The 17,721-nt window shown below is 41.4% G+C and overlaps 1 protein-coding gene across 2 annotated transcripts in view; it reads right to left on the bottom strand.

Moving 5' to 3' along the window:
- The window catches only part of neb (nebulin), a 58,338-nt gene that overhangs the window by 35,570 nt on the left and 5,047 nt on the right, over window positions 1-17,721 (bottom strand). For both annotated transcript variants that reach the window (XM_070837722.1, XM_070837723.1), the window contains exons 5-56: window positions 17,580-17,687; window positions 17,256-17,363; window positions 16,892-16,996; window positions 16,697-16,801; window positions 16,467-16,571; window positions 15,713-15,817; window positions 15,118-15,222; window positions 14,924-15,031; window positions 14,335-14,451; window positions 13,748-13,849; window positions 13,546-13,653; window positions 13,326-13,430; window positions 13,131-13,229; window positions 12,420-12,524; window positions 12,203-12,310; window positions 11,955-12,068; window positions 11,644-11,841; window positions 11,417-11,524; window positions 11,168-11,266; window positions 10,917-11,021; window positions 10,659-10,766; window positions 10,209-10,520; window positions 9,785-9,991; window positions 9,586-9,690; window positions 9,364-9,471; window positions 8,963-9,274; window positions 8,581-8,787; window positions 8,320-8,424; window positions 8,081-8,188; window positions 7,664-7,975; window positions 7,315-7,521; window positions 7,099-7,203; window positions 6,900-7,007; window positions 6,500-6,811; window positions 6,061-6,267; window positions 5,844-5,948; window positions 5,650-5,757; window positions 5,223-5,534; window positions 4,880-5,086; window positions 4,681-4,785; window positions 4,385-4,492; window positions 3,964-4,275; window positions 3,654-3,857; window positions 2,829-2,933; window positions 2,589-2,696; window positions 1,947-2,258; window positions 1,641-1,844; window positions 1,368-1,472; window positions 1,073-1,180; window positions 675-986; window positions 365-568; window positions 92-196 (exon numbers count right to left, since the gene is read on the bottom strand). In XM_070837722.1, the coding sequence (XP_070693823.1) occupies window positions 92-196; window positions 365-568; window positions 675-986; window positions 1,073-1,180; window positions 1,368-1,472; window positions 1,641-1,844; window positions 1,947-2,258; window positions 2,589-2,696; window positions 2,829-2,933; window positions 3,654-3,857; window positions 3,964-4,275; window positions 4,385-4,492; window positions 4,681-4,785; window positions 4,880-5,086; window positions 5,223-5,534; window positions 5,650-5,757; window positions 5,844-5,948; window positions 6,061-6,267; window positions 6,500-6,811; window positions 6,900-7,007; window positions 7,099-7,203; window positions 7,315-7,521; window positions 7,664-7,975; window positions 8,081-8,188; window positions 8,320-8,424; window positions 8,581-8,787; window positions 8,963-9,274; window positions 9,364-9,471; window positions 9,586-9,690; window positions 9,785-9,991; window positions 10,209-10,520; window positions 10,659-10,766; window positions 10,917-11,021; window positions 11,168-11,266; window positions 11,417-11,524; window positions 11,644-11,841; window positions 11,955-12,068; window positions 12,203-12,310; window positions 12,420-12,524; window positions 13,131-13,229; window positions 13,326-13,430; window positions 13,546-13,653; window positions 13,748-13,849; window positions 14,335-14,451; window positions 14,924-15,031; window positions 15,118-15,222; window positions 15,713-15,817; window positions 16,467-16,571; window positions 16,697-16,801; window positions 16,892-16,996; window positions 17,256-17,363; window positions 17,580-17,687 (8,064 nt within the window). The remainder of the gene's footprint in view (window positions 1-91; window positions 197-364; window positions 569-674; window positions 987-1,072; window positions 1,181-1,367; window positions 1,473-1,640; window positions 1,845-1,946; window positions 2,259-2,588; window positions 2,697-2,828; window positions 2,934-3,653; window positions 3,858-3,963; window positions 4,276-4,384; window positions 4,493-4,680; window positions 4,786-4,879; window positions 5,087-5,222; window positions 5,535-5,649; window positions 5,758-5,843; window positions 5,949-6,060; window positions 6,268-6,499; window positions 6,812-6,899; window positions 7,008-7,098; window positions 7,204-7,314; window positions 7,522-7,663; window positions 7,976-8,080; window positions 8,189-8,319; window positions 8,425-8,580; window positions 8,788-8,962; window positions 9,275-9,363; window positions 9,472-9,585; window positions 9,691-9,784; window positions 9,992-10,208; window positions 10,521-10,658; window positions 10,767-10,916; window positions 11,022-11,167; window positions 11,267-11,416; window positions 11,525-11,643; window positions 11,842-11,954; window positions 12,069-12,202; window positions 12,311-12,419; window positions 12,525-13,130; window positions 13,230-13,325; window positions 13,431-13,545; window positions 13,654-13,747; window positions 13,850-14,334; window positions 14,452-14,923; window positions 15,032-15,117; window positions 15,223-15,712; window positions 15,818-16,466; window positions 16,572-16,696; window positions 16,802-16,891; window positions 16,997-17,255; window positions 17,364-17,579; window positions 17,688-17,721) is intronic.

The following is a 17,721-nucleotide window of genomic DNA, read 5'->3' as shown; positions in this document are numbered from 1 at the left end:
CCACATTAACACAGCATGTATTCAGGCCCTAATTTAAAATAATCCAGAAATTAGAGTTAATTTACTCTTTTACATATAATTCCCCACTTACCAAGCTGTAGTTCACATTGTTTGCTTTGGCTAGAAGAACATCCATAGCATCAGGCATGATGTGGATCTTCATCTTCTCATTATCCCAGGCTTCATGGTATGCTTTCTGCAGTAACAGATACCAGCAACATGAGACATTATTCCTGTTATGAATTCTGCAAGAATGCATTGTTATGAGAGGATGCTTTTCTTATCATATCAGTATGTGTAGTTCAACCAAGTCGTTCTATATTATTTACACCTAATAACACTTTCAGGATTGAAGATTTCATACCTTGTTCATAACCTGAGCGTTGGCCTTAGCCAGCACCAAGGGCATGTCCTCAGTAGTGCACTTGAATTTGAAGTTGCTTGGGTGCTGACGATACTTTCTTTCACTCAGGATCTCACCAGCTTTCTTCACCTTCTCAACGTCAATTGACCCTATAGGCACCCATCCAATACCCTGCAGCACCTTCAGCTCCTCCTTGTACACAGCCTGGACAAAGCAAAAAGGGTTTATTATGGTCACAGATATTCCAACATATAAACGCACAAACATGATGACTTACAATGATCTAAATAAATAAAAAGATCATACTCACATCGCTCTGCAGGTCATAGGCATGTCTGGCCTGGACGACATCGTTGGAGTCTGGCAGGCAGGTCCAGTTGTGGAGGCGGGTGATGTAGTTGGCGTGGTTGACCTGGATCTGGTTCTTCTTGGCCAGTTCAAAGGCCATCATGTCCACTGGCAGGTTGAACTTGGTCTTGGACTTGTTGAAGTCCTTCTTGTACAGAGCATCACTGGCGATCTTGGCTGAGTTCAGAGCCAGCATGAGCAGAGGGTCGTCTTCTACGCAGCGAGCGCCAATGTGGTGACCGACCTGCTTACGGTATCCTGTCTTGTACTTGTACTGGAAGAGAAATGACAAAGTTTCATGGTTTCATGCACAGTAATAAATGTAACGTAACTTATCAAGGGTAAAATTTGACAGCTTACATCACTGGCAATGTCCCTGCCGGCCCGGGCTGCGATGATAGAAATGGCATCATTGCGCAGATCATAGCCCTTCTTCTTGGCATCTTCATTTGCCTGTTTGTACTTTTTCTGTAACCAAACAAAAACACCGCACAGACATAAGTATGTGCATTTTCCACTGTTAGTAAGACTGAGATATAGTAAGCACTAATCACAGTAAAATATCCACATTAACACAGCATGTATTCAGGCCCTAATTTAAAATAATCCAGAAATTAGAGTTAATTTACTCTTTTACATGTAATTCCCCACTTACCAAGCTGTAGTTCACATTGTTTGCTTTGGCTAGAAGAACATCCATAGCATCAGGCATGATGTGGATCTTCATCTTCTCATTATCCCAGGCTTCATGGTATGCTTTCTGCAGTAACAGATACCAGCAACATGAGACATTATTCCTGTTATGAATTCCGCAAGAATGCATTGTTATGAGAGGATGCTTTTCTTATCATATCAGTATGTGTAGTTCAACCAAGTCGTTGTATATTATTTACACCTAATAACACTTTCAGGATTGAAGATTTCATACCTTGTTCATAACCTGAGCGTTGGCCTTAGCCAGCACCAAGGGCATGTCCTCAGTAGTGCACTTGAATTTGAAGTTGCTTGGGTGCTGACGATACTTTCTTTCACTCAGGATCTCACCAGCTTTCTTCACCTTCTCAACGTCAATTGACCCTATAGGCACCCATCCAATACCCTGCAGCACCTTCAGCTCTTCCTTGTACACAGCCTGGACAAAGCAAAAAGGGTTTATTATGGTCACAGATATTCTGAAATATAGTCATTCATATGATTGCTACCAATGACCTAAATCTAAAAAAATCATACTCACATCGCTCTGCAGGTCATAGGCATGTCTGGCCTGGACGACATCGTTGGAGTCTGGCAGGCAGGTCCAGTTGTGGAGGCGGGTGATGTAGTTGGCGTGGTTGACCTGGATCTGGTTCTTCTTGGCCAGTTCAAAGGCCATCATGTCCACTGGCAGGTTGAACTTGGTCTTGGACTTGTTGAAGTCCTTCTTGTACAGAGCATCACTGGCGATCTTGGCTGAGTTCAGAGCCAGCATGAGCAGAGGGTCGTCTTGTACGGAGCGAGCGCCAATGTGGTGACCGACCTGCTTACGGTATCCTGTCTTGTACTTGTACTGCAAATGAGGCACAAAACAACTGATCAAAACATTACATTTATTTTAAAGCAATGACCATTTGTAATATCTTTAAGATTTTGGGGCGGATCAATTTCAGTGTGCGTTAGGCAAGTAATCATGTACTTAATTGTTAAAATTTTTACTAATGTACAAATTAAATAATATAATACAATACAAAAAAACTCCAAATCTATTATGCAATCATGACTAAAATACACTGCTAAAACAATAAAATGATTTTAATACTTCATGACGTCCATTTTTTCAAAATTTTAGAGGAAATATTATTTGTGCTAATTGTAATGAGAGGAAATTAAATTATTTTACGTCGCTGGCAATATCCCTGGTAGCCTTTGCTGCAAGAATGGAAATTGCATCATTTCGCAGGTCGTATCCCTTCTTCTTCGCCTCTTCATTTGCTTGCTTGTACTTTGACTGTGTAAAAGAAAAGAAAATTACAAAATAGCTTCAAGCATCCTTTGAAAAATGGTGATGTATAAAAAAGACAATGTTTCAAAAGTTATGACAAAAACTTAACTTTTATGAGAATAATTGAGAAGGACTCACCACACTGTAGTTGACTTTGTTTGCTTTGGCAAGGACAATATCCATGGCGTCAGGCATAACATGAACAGTGGTCTTGTCATTCTCCCAGGCTTGACTGTAAGCTTTCTGCAAAATCAAATTTTTTTTGGTTTAACTTCCATACAAAAAAAACAAAAACTTTAAGGAGATCTCATTAGCATGCAATCAAAACTAAATTAATGCTGATACTAGAAAAATATTCTGCTGATAACGTTAGACAAGTTCTGAATATGATTTATTGTGCTGAATCTAGTCAGTCATGTGATGTTATCAACCGAGCTGGCTGACACTTTTTCTAAGTTTCGTAAACATTCAATTTGGGTCCAAATTATATCAAATATATGTCTGAGAAATAATGTATAACAGAGCTCCATGGCAGCAGTCATCACAAGACGGCCATCCTCAGATTTATTTTCTTGAGCGCATAAATATTTTAAGTTTAAACATTAGTAATAGTAAACGTACTTTTTTATGCAGATGATGTGATTTTATTTTTCACAGAGCCAGAGAAATGGCAGCAATTTCTTTTAACATAATAGAATAATTTTCAAATCAACTACAGTCATCTATATACTCATAAATTCAAAATCTCGATTGATGAAATCATCTACTTGGGCATTATTGTCGTGTGAAAAATATATGGTATAAAAATTTATATTCTGCCTCGATTAATCTGCCCTCCTCATTTTTCAGATACTCTACACTTAACGATAGTTATTTTTGTTGTAATGTTAAGTTTTATCAGCTTCTCAAAAACACAACATGACTATGAAACACAATAAAATGGTGTGACTGCAAAATAAATACCTTGTTCATAACCTGAGCGTTGGCCTTAGCCAGCACCAAGGGCATGTCCTCAGTAGTGCACTTGAATTTGAAGTTGCTTGGGTGCTGACGATACTTTCTTTCACTCAGGATCTCACCAGCTTTCTTCACCTTCTCAACATCAATTGACCCTATAGGCACCCATCCAATACCCTGCAGCACCTTCAGCTCCTCCTTGTACACAGCCTGGACAAAGCAAAAAGGGTTTATTATGGTCACAGATATTCCAACGTATAAACGCACAAACATGATGACTTCCAATGATCTAAATAAATAAAAAGATCATACTCACATCGCTCTGCAGGTCATAGGCATGTCTGGCCTGGACGACATCATTGGAGTCTGGCAGGCAGGTCCAGTTGTGGAGGCGGGTGATGTAGTTGGCGTGGTTGACCTGGATCTGGTTCTTCTTGGCCAGTTCAAAGGCCATCATGTCCACTGGCAGGTGGAACTTGGTCTTGGATTTGTTGAAGTCCTTCTTGTACAGGGCATCACTGGCGATCTTGGCTGAGTTCAGAGCCAGCATGAGCAGAGGGTCGTCTTGTATGCAGCGAGCGCCAATGTGGTGACCGACCTGCTTACGGTATCCTGTCTTGTACTTGTACTAAAAAAGAAAGTGTGAGATTTAATAATCAAACTCGTGAGGCAGAAAGCATAAGACATAATATATACAGTAGGCAGCACAGTATAGAAATAACCACACGGATACTTACATCACTAGCAATAGCAGTGCAGGCTTTGGCAGCCTGGACTGCAATGGCATCGGCACGAACATTATGGCCCTTCTTCTTGGACAGTTCATTGTCCAATTTGTACCGTTTCTGAAGAGAGACAGAATATACATTTTTCATTAATGAAAGCATGTCTTCTTTCAAATGAATATACTAATGCACCATTTCTTTTTTGTCATAGTCTATACCGTCAGTGAGACACAAGTTTTTCTTTTCATTACAAACCATGACAGATGTAAAAAAGTAATGTGTAGAAAGATTAAGATATCACACTGCACCTCACTGTAGTTCTTCTTGTTCTCTCTGGCAAGAACAATGTCCATTGCATCAGGCATGATGTGGATCGAAGTCTTGTCGGTCTCCCATGCTTTTATGTATGATTGCTAAAAACGAAATTCAGTTGTTGGTTCAGTATCTTAGGCATAAATGTTAGAGAAGAGATATTTACCTATATTTCAGAGGAGGTCCTATAAGTACCTTGTCCATAATCTGGTTGTTGGCTGTGGCCAGCGACAGATCCATGGAGTGCATGTCCTTGGTGAATTTGAAGTTGCTCGGATGTTGACGGTATCGGGCCTCACTTAAGATTTGACCGGCTAGTTTTGCTTTCTCAACATCCACCGATCCAATAGGAACCCATCCTATTCCTCTCTGGAAGTTTTGATACTCACTCTTGTACTGGTTCTGAGGGAGAAACAGTATTCCTTCAAAATGCACCACAGCTACATATAGTTATAATAGCATTAATATCTCTAAATGTTTTAAAATATTCTGCAAAGAAACATAATTTCAAGATAATTAAATCAAACTCTCTACATACATCACTGGCAATGAACTGCATGTTGCGAGCTAGTTCCAGGTTCATGGCATCAGGCAGCACAGTGTAGTGGGAGATTATCTTCTTGTAACCAGCCATAGTCTGAGCAGCAGAGGCCTGCTTGGCGTGGATCAAACTCATCATGTCTACTGGGGAGTGATACTTCAGCTTAGACTTCTGGTAGTCCTTCTTGTAGTTCTTGTCGCTCTGCAGCTTAGCCACCTCCATGTAGTGAACCAGCAGAGGATCGTCCTGGATGCTGCGGAAGCCAACATGGTGGCCTCTGGCCTTCTCGTATGCCAGCTTGTACTTGTACTGTGACAGCAAACACGCACTTTGTCATTCACAGAGACTGTTTTGTTATATAATATGAATTCTAGCAGATGTGTTATGAATATTGATTTCATGCAGGAAGTTTGCAACAACTCACATTACTGGCAATAGTGGTACCGGACTTGGCAGCCACAATTGAGATGGCGTCAGCTTTGAGGTTGTGGCCCTTTTTGGCCATCTCCACAACACCGGCTTTGTAAAGTTTCTGTAAAAGACATAAAAATAAGATAACCATACACAATATCAGCTATTACAAGCAGTTGAATGATCAGTTTCATGGATTCCCCTTACATTGCTCATGTTGAGGGCATTAGCCTTGGCCAGGACAATCTCAGGAGCATCTGGCATGACGTGAACTGTCAGTTTGTCCTTCTCCCAAGCAGCAGTGTATGCTTTCTGTGAATTAAGACGCCAGGAAAACAAATGAGTGATGATGCTTATGAATAATATTGTTAACAATAACACATTTGTGGCCCTACACTTTAGAGTACAGTTAATGATACGGCACCTTGTTCATGATCTGGTTGTTGGCGGTAGCCAGAGCCAAGTCCATGGAGTCCATCAGCTTGCTGAACTTGAAGGTGGATGGATGAGTGCGGTACAAATTGTCACTCTGAATCTGACCACCAACTTTAGCAGTCTCCACTCCAATTGAGCCAATAGGAACCCACCCAACACCTCTGACAAAGTTGTTCCATTCAGACTTGTAATCACTCTGAAAAAAAAAAACAAAAAAACGAGACAATGAAGTTGTGATGTTATTAGCTCTGATGTTAAGATGAATGACAAATGTGTCAATGAAGCACACACTTCAGTCCCACTAAAAGGAAATTTAAGACCTCGTGAATCAAGGGATCATACTACAAGTATTAGTTGTTATCTGTCGTTACAAACTGATATAAATATAATGGAAATAGCACAGCAGATATTTAACTTTTCAAACTTACATCACTACACTGGGTGTTCATGGTGCGAGCCAGCACTAGGTTCATGGCATCAGGGAGGAGAGCGTAACTGTGCTGGATCTTCCTGTAACCAGCCATAGTCTGAGCAGCAGAGGCCTGCTTGGCGTGGGTCAAACTCATCATGTCTACTGGGGAGTGATACTTCAGCTTAGACTTCTGGTAGTCCTTCTTGTAGTTCTTGTCACTCTGCAGCTTAGCCACCGCCATGTAGTGAACCAGCAGAGGATCGTCCTGGATGCTGCGGAAGCCAACATGGTGGCCTCTGGCCTTCTCGTATGCCAGCTTGTACTTGTACTGTGACAGAAAATAAACACTTGCTTACCATGTGTGGTGGGTTACAGTAGATACATGTCCTGAGTTGCTGAATTTAATTCCAACTTACATTACTGGCGATGGTGGTACCAGACTTGGCAGCCACAATTGGGATGGCGTCAGCTTTGAGGTTGTGGCCCTTATTGGCCATCTCCACAACACCAGCTTTGTAAAGTTTCTGAGAAAACATATACATTCATGTGAATACAATAAAATGAGATTAGTAAAACATTTTTATATAGATTATGTGATGTAATTTAATGCCTTACATTGCTCATGTTGAGGGCATTAGCCTTGGCCAGGACAATCTCAGGAGCATCTGGCATGATGTGGACTGTCAGTTTGTCCTTCTCCCAAGCTGCAGTGTATGCTTTCTGTGAATTAAGATGCCAGGGAAAAAAACTATTAATAATGATGCTTATGAACAAGATTGTCATTTATTATTCATTTTGTGATGCTGCACTCTACACTTGAATATGCTGCACCTTGTTCATGATCTGGTTGTTGGCGGTAGCCAGAGCCACATCCATGGAGTCCATCAGCTTGCTGAACTTGAAGGTGGATGGATGAGTGCGGTACAAATTGTCACTCTGAATCTGACCACCAACTTTAGCAGTCTCCACTCCAATTGAGCCAATAGGAACCCACCCAACACCTCTGACAAAGTTGTTCCATTCAGACTTGTAATCACTCTGAAAAAAAAACAAAAAAACAAGACAATGAAGTTGTGATGTTATTAGCTCTGATGTTAAGATGAATGACAAATGTGTCAATGAAGCACACACTTTAGATTCAACATGGTTAATTACAGATTAAACTCTCATTGCCACTCACATCACTTGACTGGACATTCATGGTGCGACACCGCTGCAGGTTCAAGTTGTCAGGCAGAAGGAAGTAGCTGTGAGGGATCTTTCTGTAACCAGCATAAGTCTGAACAGCAGAGGCCTGCTTGGCGTGGGTCAAACTCATCATGTCTACTGGGGAGTGATACTTCAGCTTAGACTTCTGGTAGTCCTTCTTGTAGTTCTTGTCGCTCTGCAGCTTAGCCACCTCCATGTAGTGAACCAGCAGAGGATCGTCCTGGATGCTGCGGAAGCCAACATGGTGGCCTCTGGCCTTCTCATAAGCCTTTTTATACTGGACCTGAAAGAAAAAGGAAAAGAAGTTAGCTACCTGTAGCTGCCAGTGATTGTTTCAGTTATATGGGGAAAAGGAGAAAAGTGCTGAATACATTTATGATTTACATACATCACTGGCAATATGTCGGCCTTGCTTGGCATGCAGGACAGAAATAGCATCAGGCTTCATGTCGTATCCTTTGGCTATATCTTCCAGCCACTTGTGCTTGTAATGACTCTGTGGATAAACAGAAAAATGTTGCAGTAATGTTTTGTACACATCTGATAAACATCTGGCATTTCAAGCAATAAATATTCTGTTCGCTTGCATATTTGGCAAATAAAACAATAAATGCATTTTGCTCTTACCTCACTGAGGGTCTGGGCGTTGAATTTAGCCTGAAGGAACTCAGGGCTGTCAGCTGGCAGATGATAGGTGTGCACGAACTTCTCTCCAGAAGCTTTGTATGAAGCCTAGAGGGAAGGAGAAAGAACAGCAAAACCTAATGAATTTTTGAAACACCTTGCAGGAGAACTTTTGGTCTGACATCCGTTAATATTTCAACACATTGTAAGAGATGTGAGAAATGCACAGGAATTGTATCTTCTAGCAAGAGAAGAGATTCTTACAAGGTCCATCTGCTTCGTGTTGGTGAGAGCCAGAACCATGTTCATGGCATCAGTCTTGCTTGTGAATTTGAGAGAACTGGGATGCTGGCGGTAACCTCTTTCATCCAGCGCAGCTTTAGCAGTTTTGGCCTTCTCAACATCCACAGAACCAATGGGGACCCACCCCGTGCCTTTAGAGAAGTTGTTGTAATCTGCCTTGTAGACATTCTGTGGGCATAAAGAGGAAAACATGTTCTTACATCAAAATCTGTATTAGAGTTTACAGCAATGTGCACTGTGGATATTGTTCTGCTGCTGTGTATATAACTCATTTGTCTTATATATTATATGCACCAATAATACTAGCAGTATGACACCATTTAGCTGAAAAGTGAAAACATACATCACTCTGAATGTCCATCATGCTGCGACACCGCTGCAGGTTCAAGTTGTCAGGCAGAAGGAAGTAGCTGTGAGGGATCTTCCTGTACCCAGCCATAGTCTGAGCAGCGGAGGCCTGCTTGGCGTGGGTCAAGCTTATCATGTCTACTGGGGAGTGATATTTCAGCTTAGACTTCTGGTAGTCCTTCTTGTAGTTCTTGTCGCTCTGCAGCTTAGCCACCGCCATGTAGTGAACCAGCAGAGGATCGTCCTGGATGCTGCGGAAGCCAACATGGTGTCCCTTTGCCTTCTCGAACGCCAGTTTATACTTGTACTGTGTAAAAGAAACACGTAAGGTATGAATTATATAACTGAATTCAGTATCTTTTGAATAGAAGTATAATTAGCATATTCACAACTTACGTTACTGGCAATGTCTCTGGAAGATTTTGCAGCAACAATGGGAATGGCATCTTCCTTCACATGATGTCCTTTGAGCAGATCTTGACGATGAGCGTAGGTGTAGTAATTCTAAATAAAATCATCATCATTGGTGCGTTACAAATACAGTGACAATTTAATATTTCTGGACATTTTACGTGCACATGAAGACTGGAAAATACTAGACAAGAATTTGCAACTAACCTGGCTGATGTTGACAGCATTGTATCTGGCCTGCATCAGTTCAGGGGCATCAGGAGGGAGATGGTACGTGTGCTTGAACTTCTCTCCACTGGCCTTATAGTCTTTCTGCATAATCACAACGAAGACATCGTTTTATGTGTATTGTGAAAAGAAATTAGATAGCATTATATAAGACGTTATTCTGTTTCCTTCCACTCACCGCATTCAGGATCTTGGCATTGGTCTTGGCCAGCTCCATGCTCATTGAGTCAATAGTACTGGTGAATTTGAATTTCTCAGGGTGCTGGCGATACTTTCTCTCATCCAGGGCTGCTGCTGCTACCTTGGCTTTTTCCACCTCCACGGAACCAATGGGAACCCAGCCAATTCCCTTGACTGAGGTCTCATAATCCAGTTTGTAGTTAAACTGGAGAGCAGAAGTGAGAAGTGTTAATCATCAGACCTGCAGAAACACCATCTTTTAGCAAAGACATAAAGTATTTACCTACACTAAGACACAAAAAACAGCCTCTTAAGAGTTTCTAGTTGTCTTTGAGGAGGTTCTAGTGCTTTATTAGGTTCTAATAATCCATAAGAAAGTTCTGTTGGTCTCTTGGGGGCTTTTAAGTGTTAATTCTACTTACATCACTGGAATTGTAGTTCATGCTGCGACACCGCTGCAGACCCATCGAGTCAGGCAGAAGGAAATAATTATGGTGGTGCTGTTTGTAGCCAATGTAGGTCTGCACTGATGAGGCCTGCTTGGCGTGGATCAAACTCATCATGTCCACTGGGGAGTGATACTTCAGCTTGGCCTTGTGATAGTCCTTCTTGTAGTTCTTGTCGCTCTGCAGCTTGGCCACCGCCATGTAGTGAACCAGCAGAGGATCGTCCTGGATGCTGCGGAAGCCAACATGGTGGCCTCTGGCCTTCTCATAAGCCTTTTTATACTGGACCTACAGGGTAAAAGCCATAAAACATCCCTATTATTTAGCATCTAGAATTTTATTTACTATGTGATGCAAGAAGAAGAACATTATATCTGGTACGGTGCATGCTAAAATTGAGTATGAGCATGACCTCAAGATACTTACATCACTAACAGCATGTCTGGCAGCTTTGGCGGCGATAACAGAGATAGCATCGGGCTTCAGGTCATAACCTTTAGCAATGATCTCCTGCCAGGCATGTTTGTAGTTTTTCTGAAATGACAGATTACAGTTATAAGCAACAACAAAAGATATGGACACTCAAGTTTGGCATGGATCCACTACAAAGAAGACTTGAAGGATTTGAAGAAGAAGATTTGACTGATAAAAGTCAAGAGGCTGATCAGTATTTCTGTGCCTTACGTTGCTGATGTTGTAGGCATTGCACTTGGCCTGGATGAACTGAGGGACATCAGGAGGGAGAGAGTACTTCTGATGGACCTCTTCCAGACCTCTCTTGTAGAACAGCTGGAGGACAAGATAGCAATAAGGGCAGAAGTCAAATGAGCTGTATTTGAATCAAAATAAAGATATTAACAATAGAATCTTCTGATTTTAGAAAAAAAAAAAACAGTGCAGAAATATTTCTTCTGTGAGAGTGACAGTAGACTCACGTCACTCCTCTGAAGCTGATTGACTTTGGCCTGCATCATAATGGGATGGTTGTCAATGGATGTGAAGGGGATCGTATCTGGGTGCTGTCTGTATTTTTTCTGTAGGAAACAAGTTAATTAGGACAGTATGTGAAATATTCTGCTAACTATCAAATGTGTCCTTTTTAATGTAAAGACTCATCATTTGCAAAGAGGGCAAGTGAATACAAGAAGACTGAAAGGACGCGTAGCACTGTGCTGCACACATACCTCACTGAGGATATCAGCGGCTCTCTTATTCTTTTCCACATCAATGGAGCCATAGGGGACCCATGGGGAACCCTTGGTAAAGCTGTTGTAGTCAGACTTGTACTCATTCTGTGATGCAGAAAAACAAAAGAAATTCAAACGGTGTCACTGAATACATGATTAATCAATGATTAAACCAAAAATAAAACCTCCAGCAGTAAGATGTTGTAAAGTCTGTTTATACTCACATCACTCTGGATGATGTTGGCTTTCTTGGCCAAGTCTAACAGCACACTGTCGTAGGGAAGGAAGAATTTGTTGCTGATGCTCCTATATCCAGCCATGCTGGAAATTGCTTGGGATTTCTTCGCCAAGGTGACAGACATCATATCCAGTGGTGTATGGTACTTGGTCTTAATCTTTTCATAGTCCTTTTTATACTCACGCTGCGGAGACATCAATAAGAGATCGTTTAAGAATGCCCTCCTATGTGAGCTCTGATTAATTCAAATTAGGGGAAATGTAAGTAATTTAGTCCCAAGGAAAGCTAATGACTTACATCACTCTGGATTTTGGCCACATGAACAGAGTGCAAGATCTTTGGATCGTCATTAATGCTGAGGGCTCCGACCATCTGTCCCTTGTTTTTCTCAAACTCCTTCTTATATTTCACCTGCAAGAAGAAGAAGAGCAAAAGGTGATCACTTGCTAAATTAATGAAAAACTAACTGGGCACTAAAAGGAACTAAAATGCAAAGCAAGCAGAGAATACTGAAACCATAAAGGATGACATTGTGGCGTACTTACATCACTGGCAATGTTTGTGTGGGCGCGGGCAGCGAGGATCGAGATCGCATCACCCTTGACCTCAAACTTCTTCGCTTTGGATTTCTCCCAATCATACTTGTAACAGTTCTGCAAGGAGAGAACCACATGATTCACAAAATTAACCCCAAATTAAAGCCGACAGCAACACAATTCTAGAAACGAAGTTTAGCGTACTAACAAATAAACAGTTACTTACATCACTGAGGTTAAAAGCGTTAACTCTGGCCTGGATGAATAAGGGATAGTCTGGGGGCAGACTGGACTTGAACTTTGTTTCCTCATACTTCGCCTTGTAGTTCAACTGCAAAGAGAACAAAGTGATTAAATTGTGTTTTTATCCCTCTGTTTATAGGTTACTGCTCATTGTACTTGTACAGTAATTTCCAGACAAGACAAGTTTAAGTAAAGTGTTATTAGATTTCCTGTCACTGGAGGGCAGCAGTGTATGAGCTGGAGACTCTAGCGGAGACATATTGACTGTCCCTTTTCTTGCCTCCCCAGCTCCTCTCTGATCACAGGGTTTATTCTGGGCCAACTGAATGCTTGTTGCTATTTATACTACAGAGAGATGGCTCTCCAGTTTCCATGGTGCCCACAGAAAGACAGCTGGGCTACGTGGATGATTGGGCACATTTTAAGGTGATCTGCATATCTAGGAGAATTTGATCTGGAGCATTAGCTGGTAATTGTAGCTATTTCAGTCAATAAATGGACAATATTAAAATAATGGCATTCGAAACAGCGGAAAATCTCAGAGGAATCACTTATATGACTTATGTGAACATACAATACAGAAATAATTCAAATTATAGCAACACTGAAAAGTAATATGTGCGAATGACTAATATAAATCATGATGCATTCTGTATCAGTACAAAGAGGAGGTGGTCCACAAAGTCATACATACGTCACTTAGCTGTTTGGCGTTGATGGCGGCTTGAACCAGAACTGGAGAATCCACCACTTGTGTAAATTTCACTTTGTCTGGATGCTGCCGGTAAGTTTTCTGCAAACCACAAGATAGAAGCGTTTTGTGACATGCAAGAGAAATGTGAATGTGATTTACTGCAAAGACTTTTCTTAAATAACCAATACTACTCACCTCGCTACACTGGTGAAGCTTCTTTCCAGCTTCATATTCAGGCGTGATTGTTTGAGGGAAGAAGCATCTTGTCTTAATGTCTTCATACTCAGCTTTATACATTTGCTGCAAGATAACGTGTACAAATTGTGACGAAAGACATAATAAAGTATGCAATTAATTCTTAAACCAGTGATTTGTTTTAGGAAAAAAATGGAAAAGAAAATGCACAGTGATTTACCTCACTCTTCATTTCCTCAATTTTTTGGCAGTGAAGCATATAGAGATCTTCATAGCTGCCAATGTAGTGGCCCTTCACCTCGTTGTCATACTTTTCTTTGTAACGTGCCTAAAAAATAAGTCAACAATGTGTATATCAAAAAACGGAAAAACAATGATGCCAGTGGTTTATAACAAAAGAAAGTGTTTTAAATTATTCTTACATCAGAAAACTTCTTAAGCACAGAGTCCATCTGAAACTTGGGCGTGTCACAGTAGTTGATGCTGAATCCCCTCGATTTCTCATAGCTGGCCTTATATACTTTCTGCAATGAAGATATGAAAAAGAAAAATCACATATAAATCAAAACCAGTAGCTTAAATAAGCTCAACAAATAATCTGTCCACATGGTACATGAAGTGGATGTCGCAGCATGTCGGTAAAATAGTAATAACTTTATTGAATTAAATCATTTTCAGCGTCAGCTACCTCACGAGGCTACTGCAGCTGACTTCTAGACAATCTACTTAGAGGAGCTCCATGTCAGACACTCCAATTAATATCCACAAACACCTCAATCATTTTAGCAGACACCTCATTTTTTAGTTAATGGTCTAACAAGAGAAAGTCAAAGCCATGCAAGCAACATCTCTGTCTACACAGGAAACATACACAGATACCAGTAATGTTAAACTGTACCACTGCGCTAAGATTTTATCATTTGTTTTCCCCAAAATATCATCTATAATATTTCATAAAACCAGCTGTGGTTGAAATTTCTTTTCTACGTAGTGCTCTTCAGACACCTACATCGCTGAGGATGGTGCCGGCATATCTGAGCTGTCTGAGGAGAGGATTGTCTGTGGCAGGGAGCGTGTTGTAATCAGCCTGCGCTTTACTCTTCTCGTATTGCTTCTTGTATTGGACCTGAAAACAGAAGCACGGAGAACAGAGTGAGTAAGAAGAAAGTGTGCTGCTGAGGTTTATTCACACAGTTGAGAAAATGAGTCATATAGTATAACGTTGGTACAGTCAGTCATGCTGGAGCCGGTGCGTCTTCATCATTTCCTACGACGATGCGTGTTTGCATTGTGTGTAAATGTGTGGGTGGCTATGAGGTATACAGCAGCTGAAAAGATACGTTGATACGTTGCTACCGGGGGCTAGTGAAACTACACACTCGATTTGTGCAGTGAGAACAAACCAAACGTAGATGTCTCAATAATGCAGTGCTTGTGTGGGCACAATGCAGTGTGTCCCTGCGTCAGAGTGGATTCAGCGTGTTGACTCACGCTCCGCTCTGAGACACGGGTCAACTCTCTGTCGTGTCTTCCACATGAGATAGGACCTATAAAAATACTCCGGTACCTTTGTGTGTGGTGTGTTTGTGTGCGCTTACCTCACTAGCAGCAACACGAGCCTTCTTCTGTGTGTCATAAACGGGCGTGTCCGTTTGCATGAAATAAATTTGGTCTTTCTTGTTCTCATATTCTTGCGTATATTTTCTCTGAAAGGAGAAGGAATCTACAGTAAGATACAGAAAAAATGACCAACTGATGAAATCCTACCCCTTATGTAGTAATGAGCTCTTACATTGCTGAGGTTGTCCATCGCCACCCTGGCAATGGCCACATCGAAGTACGGCGTCTCGCACCATTGTCCCCTCACATTCTTATTGTAATCTGCCTTGTACTTAAGCTGTGAAAACAAACAACAATCAAAATAAGAAGATGTATTTTACATATGCAAGAGCTTGTTCTAGTTTAATATGCAGACGACAGAGGAACTTATTCGATATTCGGTTTGATAAAGCACATGGAATGAGTGGAATCCCTGTCATTTCAACCTATCGTCGGCCTCTCCCTTCCAGCTTAGTATGGCCAGGAATATCAGGGAGCAGGTGGCCAGTTATCCCTCACAGTGGCTCTGATCTCTGAGGGCCCTGCTTCCATGTAAGTGCACTGTAAAAAGTGCAAGTTTAAACCTCTCTTGTGCCCCTTTTGGTGGCATGTTCTGTGTAGATTGCCCAGGCTTTTGCCAACAAAATTAAAAACTGTAAAGTGGGGAAAAAAAGTGTACTGGAGCAAGATTCAGAAAATGTCTTCCTCTTTCCTGCTGTGTTTCTTCTTTCAAGTGTCGTACACTCATACAATGTGTTTGAGAGACAGTTTCAGATTGTTCTGCTTACATCACTGCGCTGATCCGCCACTTTCTTGGCCAGCTCCATTTCCGGAGTATCAGCCAAGGAGGTGTACTTGGCCTTGCGCTCATCATGACCCTTCTTGTAGTTAACCTGGGGGGGGGGGGGGATGACATGGTAGGAGATGAAATTTAGTGAGGTGGTTAATTCTTCAACATCAACAGCTTAGTGCACAGTCTACCTCACACAGATCACATCCACATTGACTGCTGACTTTCCCTACACCAGCAGGTGGGGGGCATAAATGACTATTTTAATTGCAATGTGAGTGGGAATAGCTACATATGAGACATCTGACTCAGCACAAACAAATGGACTCTGAAGGGGAGAAAAAAGAACATAAATGAGAAATATGCTTGCCTGTGTGATGGGTGCTGAATGGCAATCTGCCAGTAAAGTCAGTGAGAAATAGTGAATTAAAAACATTAAGAAGAGCGCAAAAAAGAGCGCTCTCATGACAGCAATCCAGGAAAGTTGCCATTTGGCTTGAAGTCACAGCCTTTCCTATTTTTTTTTTTTTAGAATTAAGCATGTGTGGAAATGTCTCTGTCCAGCTATTTCAGTGAATTAAATACATGGCACATGATCACACTGACATTTGCACCATAAAGCCAGAGATATTAAAGTCATTGCATGTACAGTATCATCATATTGCCAAACCCTAGAATCACTACAAGCTTCTTTCCAGAAAAAGAAGCTTGCACGTATCTAAAACTGGGTGTTGTCAGTAAACCCAACTCACATCACTGAGGACCTCCTGAGCCTTGGCCACCCTGCGCAGCTCAGGGCTGTCGGAGTAAGGGTAGTACATGGTCTTCTCTTGATCCCAGTCTTCGGTGTAAAGTTTCTGAAAAAAGTGTTGTGAATTACCCAATGCAATCAAGATTTTTTCTTTTTTATGTTTATCTAATTTCATCTTAAATCCTCTTTTTGGACATAAAACACATCTCTTGAATGGCACACTGTGCTTACTTTGCTGTAGTTAGCAGCATTCTTCACAGCCAGGACCAGCTCAGGAGCATCAGGAGGCAGCAGGTACCTGTCCTTAGTCTCATCCCACTTCTGTCTGTACAGAACCTGTGAGAGATACACAACAGCACTGGTGTTAAACAGTCAAATGACTTTTTTACTTATAACAATATGACAAGTTTAAAAAGAGTGACTGACCTTGCTGATCAGGTCAGATACACGCTTGACATGGGTGACCTCTCTGGCCTCGCCATCATACAAGCTTGTCGTCCGAGCCTTATTTCCCTCCATGCGGTATTTAACCTGTTGACGTGTCATTTCTAATTATTCATGACTAGAGCAAAGAGCAAATCAAGTCTGAGGAACCGAGTTTCACTTTCACCTTCATCTTTTTGTTTAAACCTTAAAGAAAAGAATCGCAAAGAAAAAAATCCCAATGAATTTGTTTAGCATCTCTGCTCCACATTCACAGAATAGCTTCATAAAAATATAAGAAACAAAATTAATTTACTCAAACCCAAATGATTTGGGGGGAAAACACCCCATCACTCCTCAGCAGTACCTCACTGAGCTGCTCCTGGGCCTTCCTGATGCGGATCATTTCAGGGCTATCAGTGATGATGGCAGGCGGATTCCCTCTGGACATGTCATAAGCTTGCCGGTACTTGATCTGTCAGTGAGTACAATAGTGAGGATATGAACTGCCGTCACTGAAAACATCATGCATGAAGCAAATTAAAACTTAAATACAATTAAAACAATGAAATGAAAAGGAATTGTCTGATCTTTTTGAACCACAACCACCTAATGCTAAAGCAGACAAACTAGGGATTAAATAGGGGAGTTAAGTATTGATTTGGACTGAGAACCCAAACTTGTTGCTTACGTGGCTGAACTGCTCCAGCATCTTCTGGCTGTGAGCCAGGTATGGAGTCATGAACTTGGAAGTATCCACCTTGACCTTCTTCTTGACTCTCCTGGTGGGCAAGCCAGACTGGAGGAGGAAAATACAATCAGCTGCTAATCTA

Source organism: Pempheris klunzingeri, chromosome 10 (genome assembly GCF_042242105.1).
Source record: "Pempheris klunzingeri isolate RE-2024b chromosome 10, fPemKlu1.hap1, whole genome shotgun sequence".
NCBI classification, from domain to species: Eukaryota; Metazoa; Chordata; class Actinopteri; order Acropomatiformes; family Pempheridae; genus Pempheris; species Pempheris klunzingeri.
Note: the sequence above shows the minus strand (reverse complement) of the source record. Positions and strands in the feature narration are given on the sequence as shown.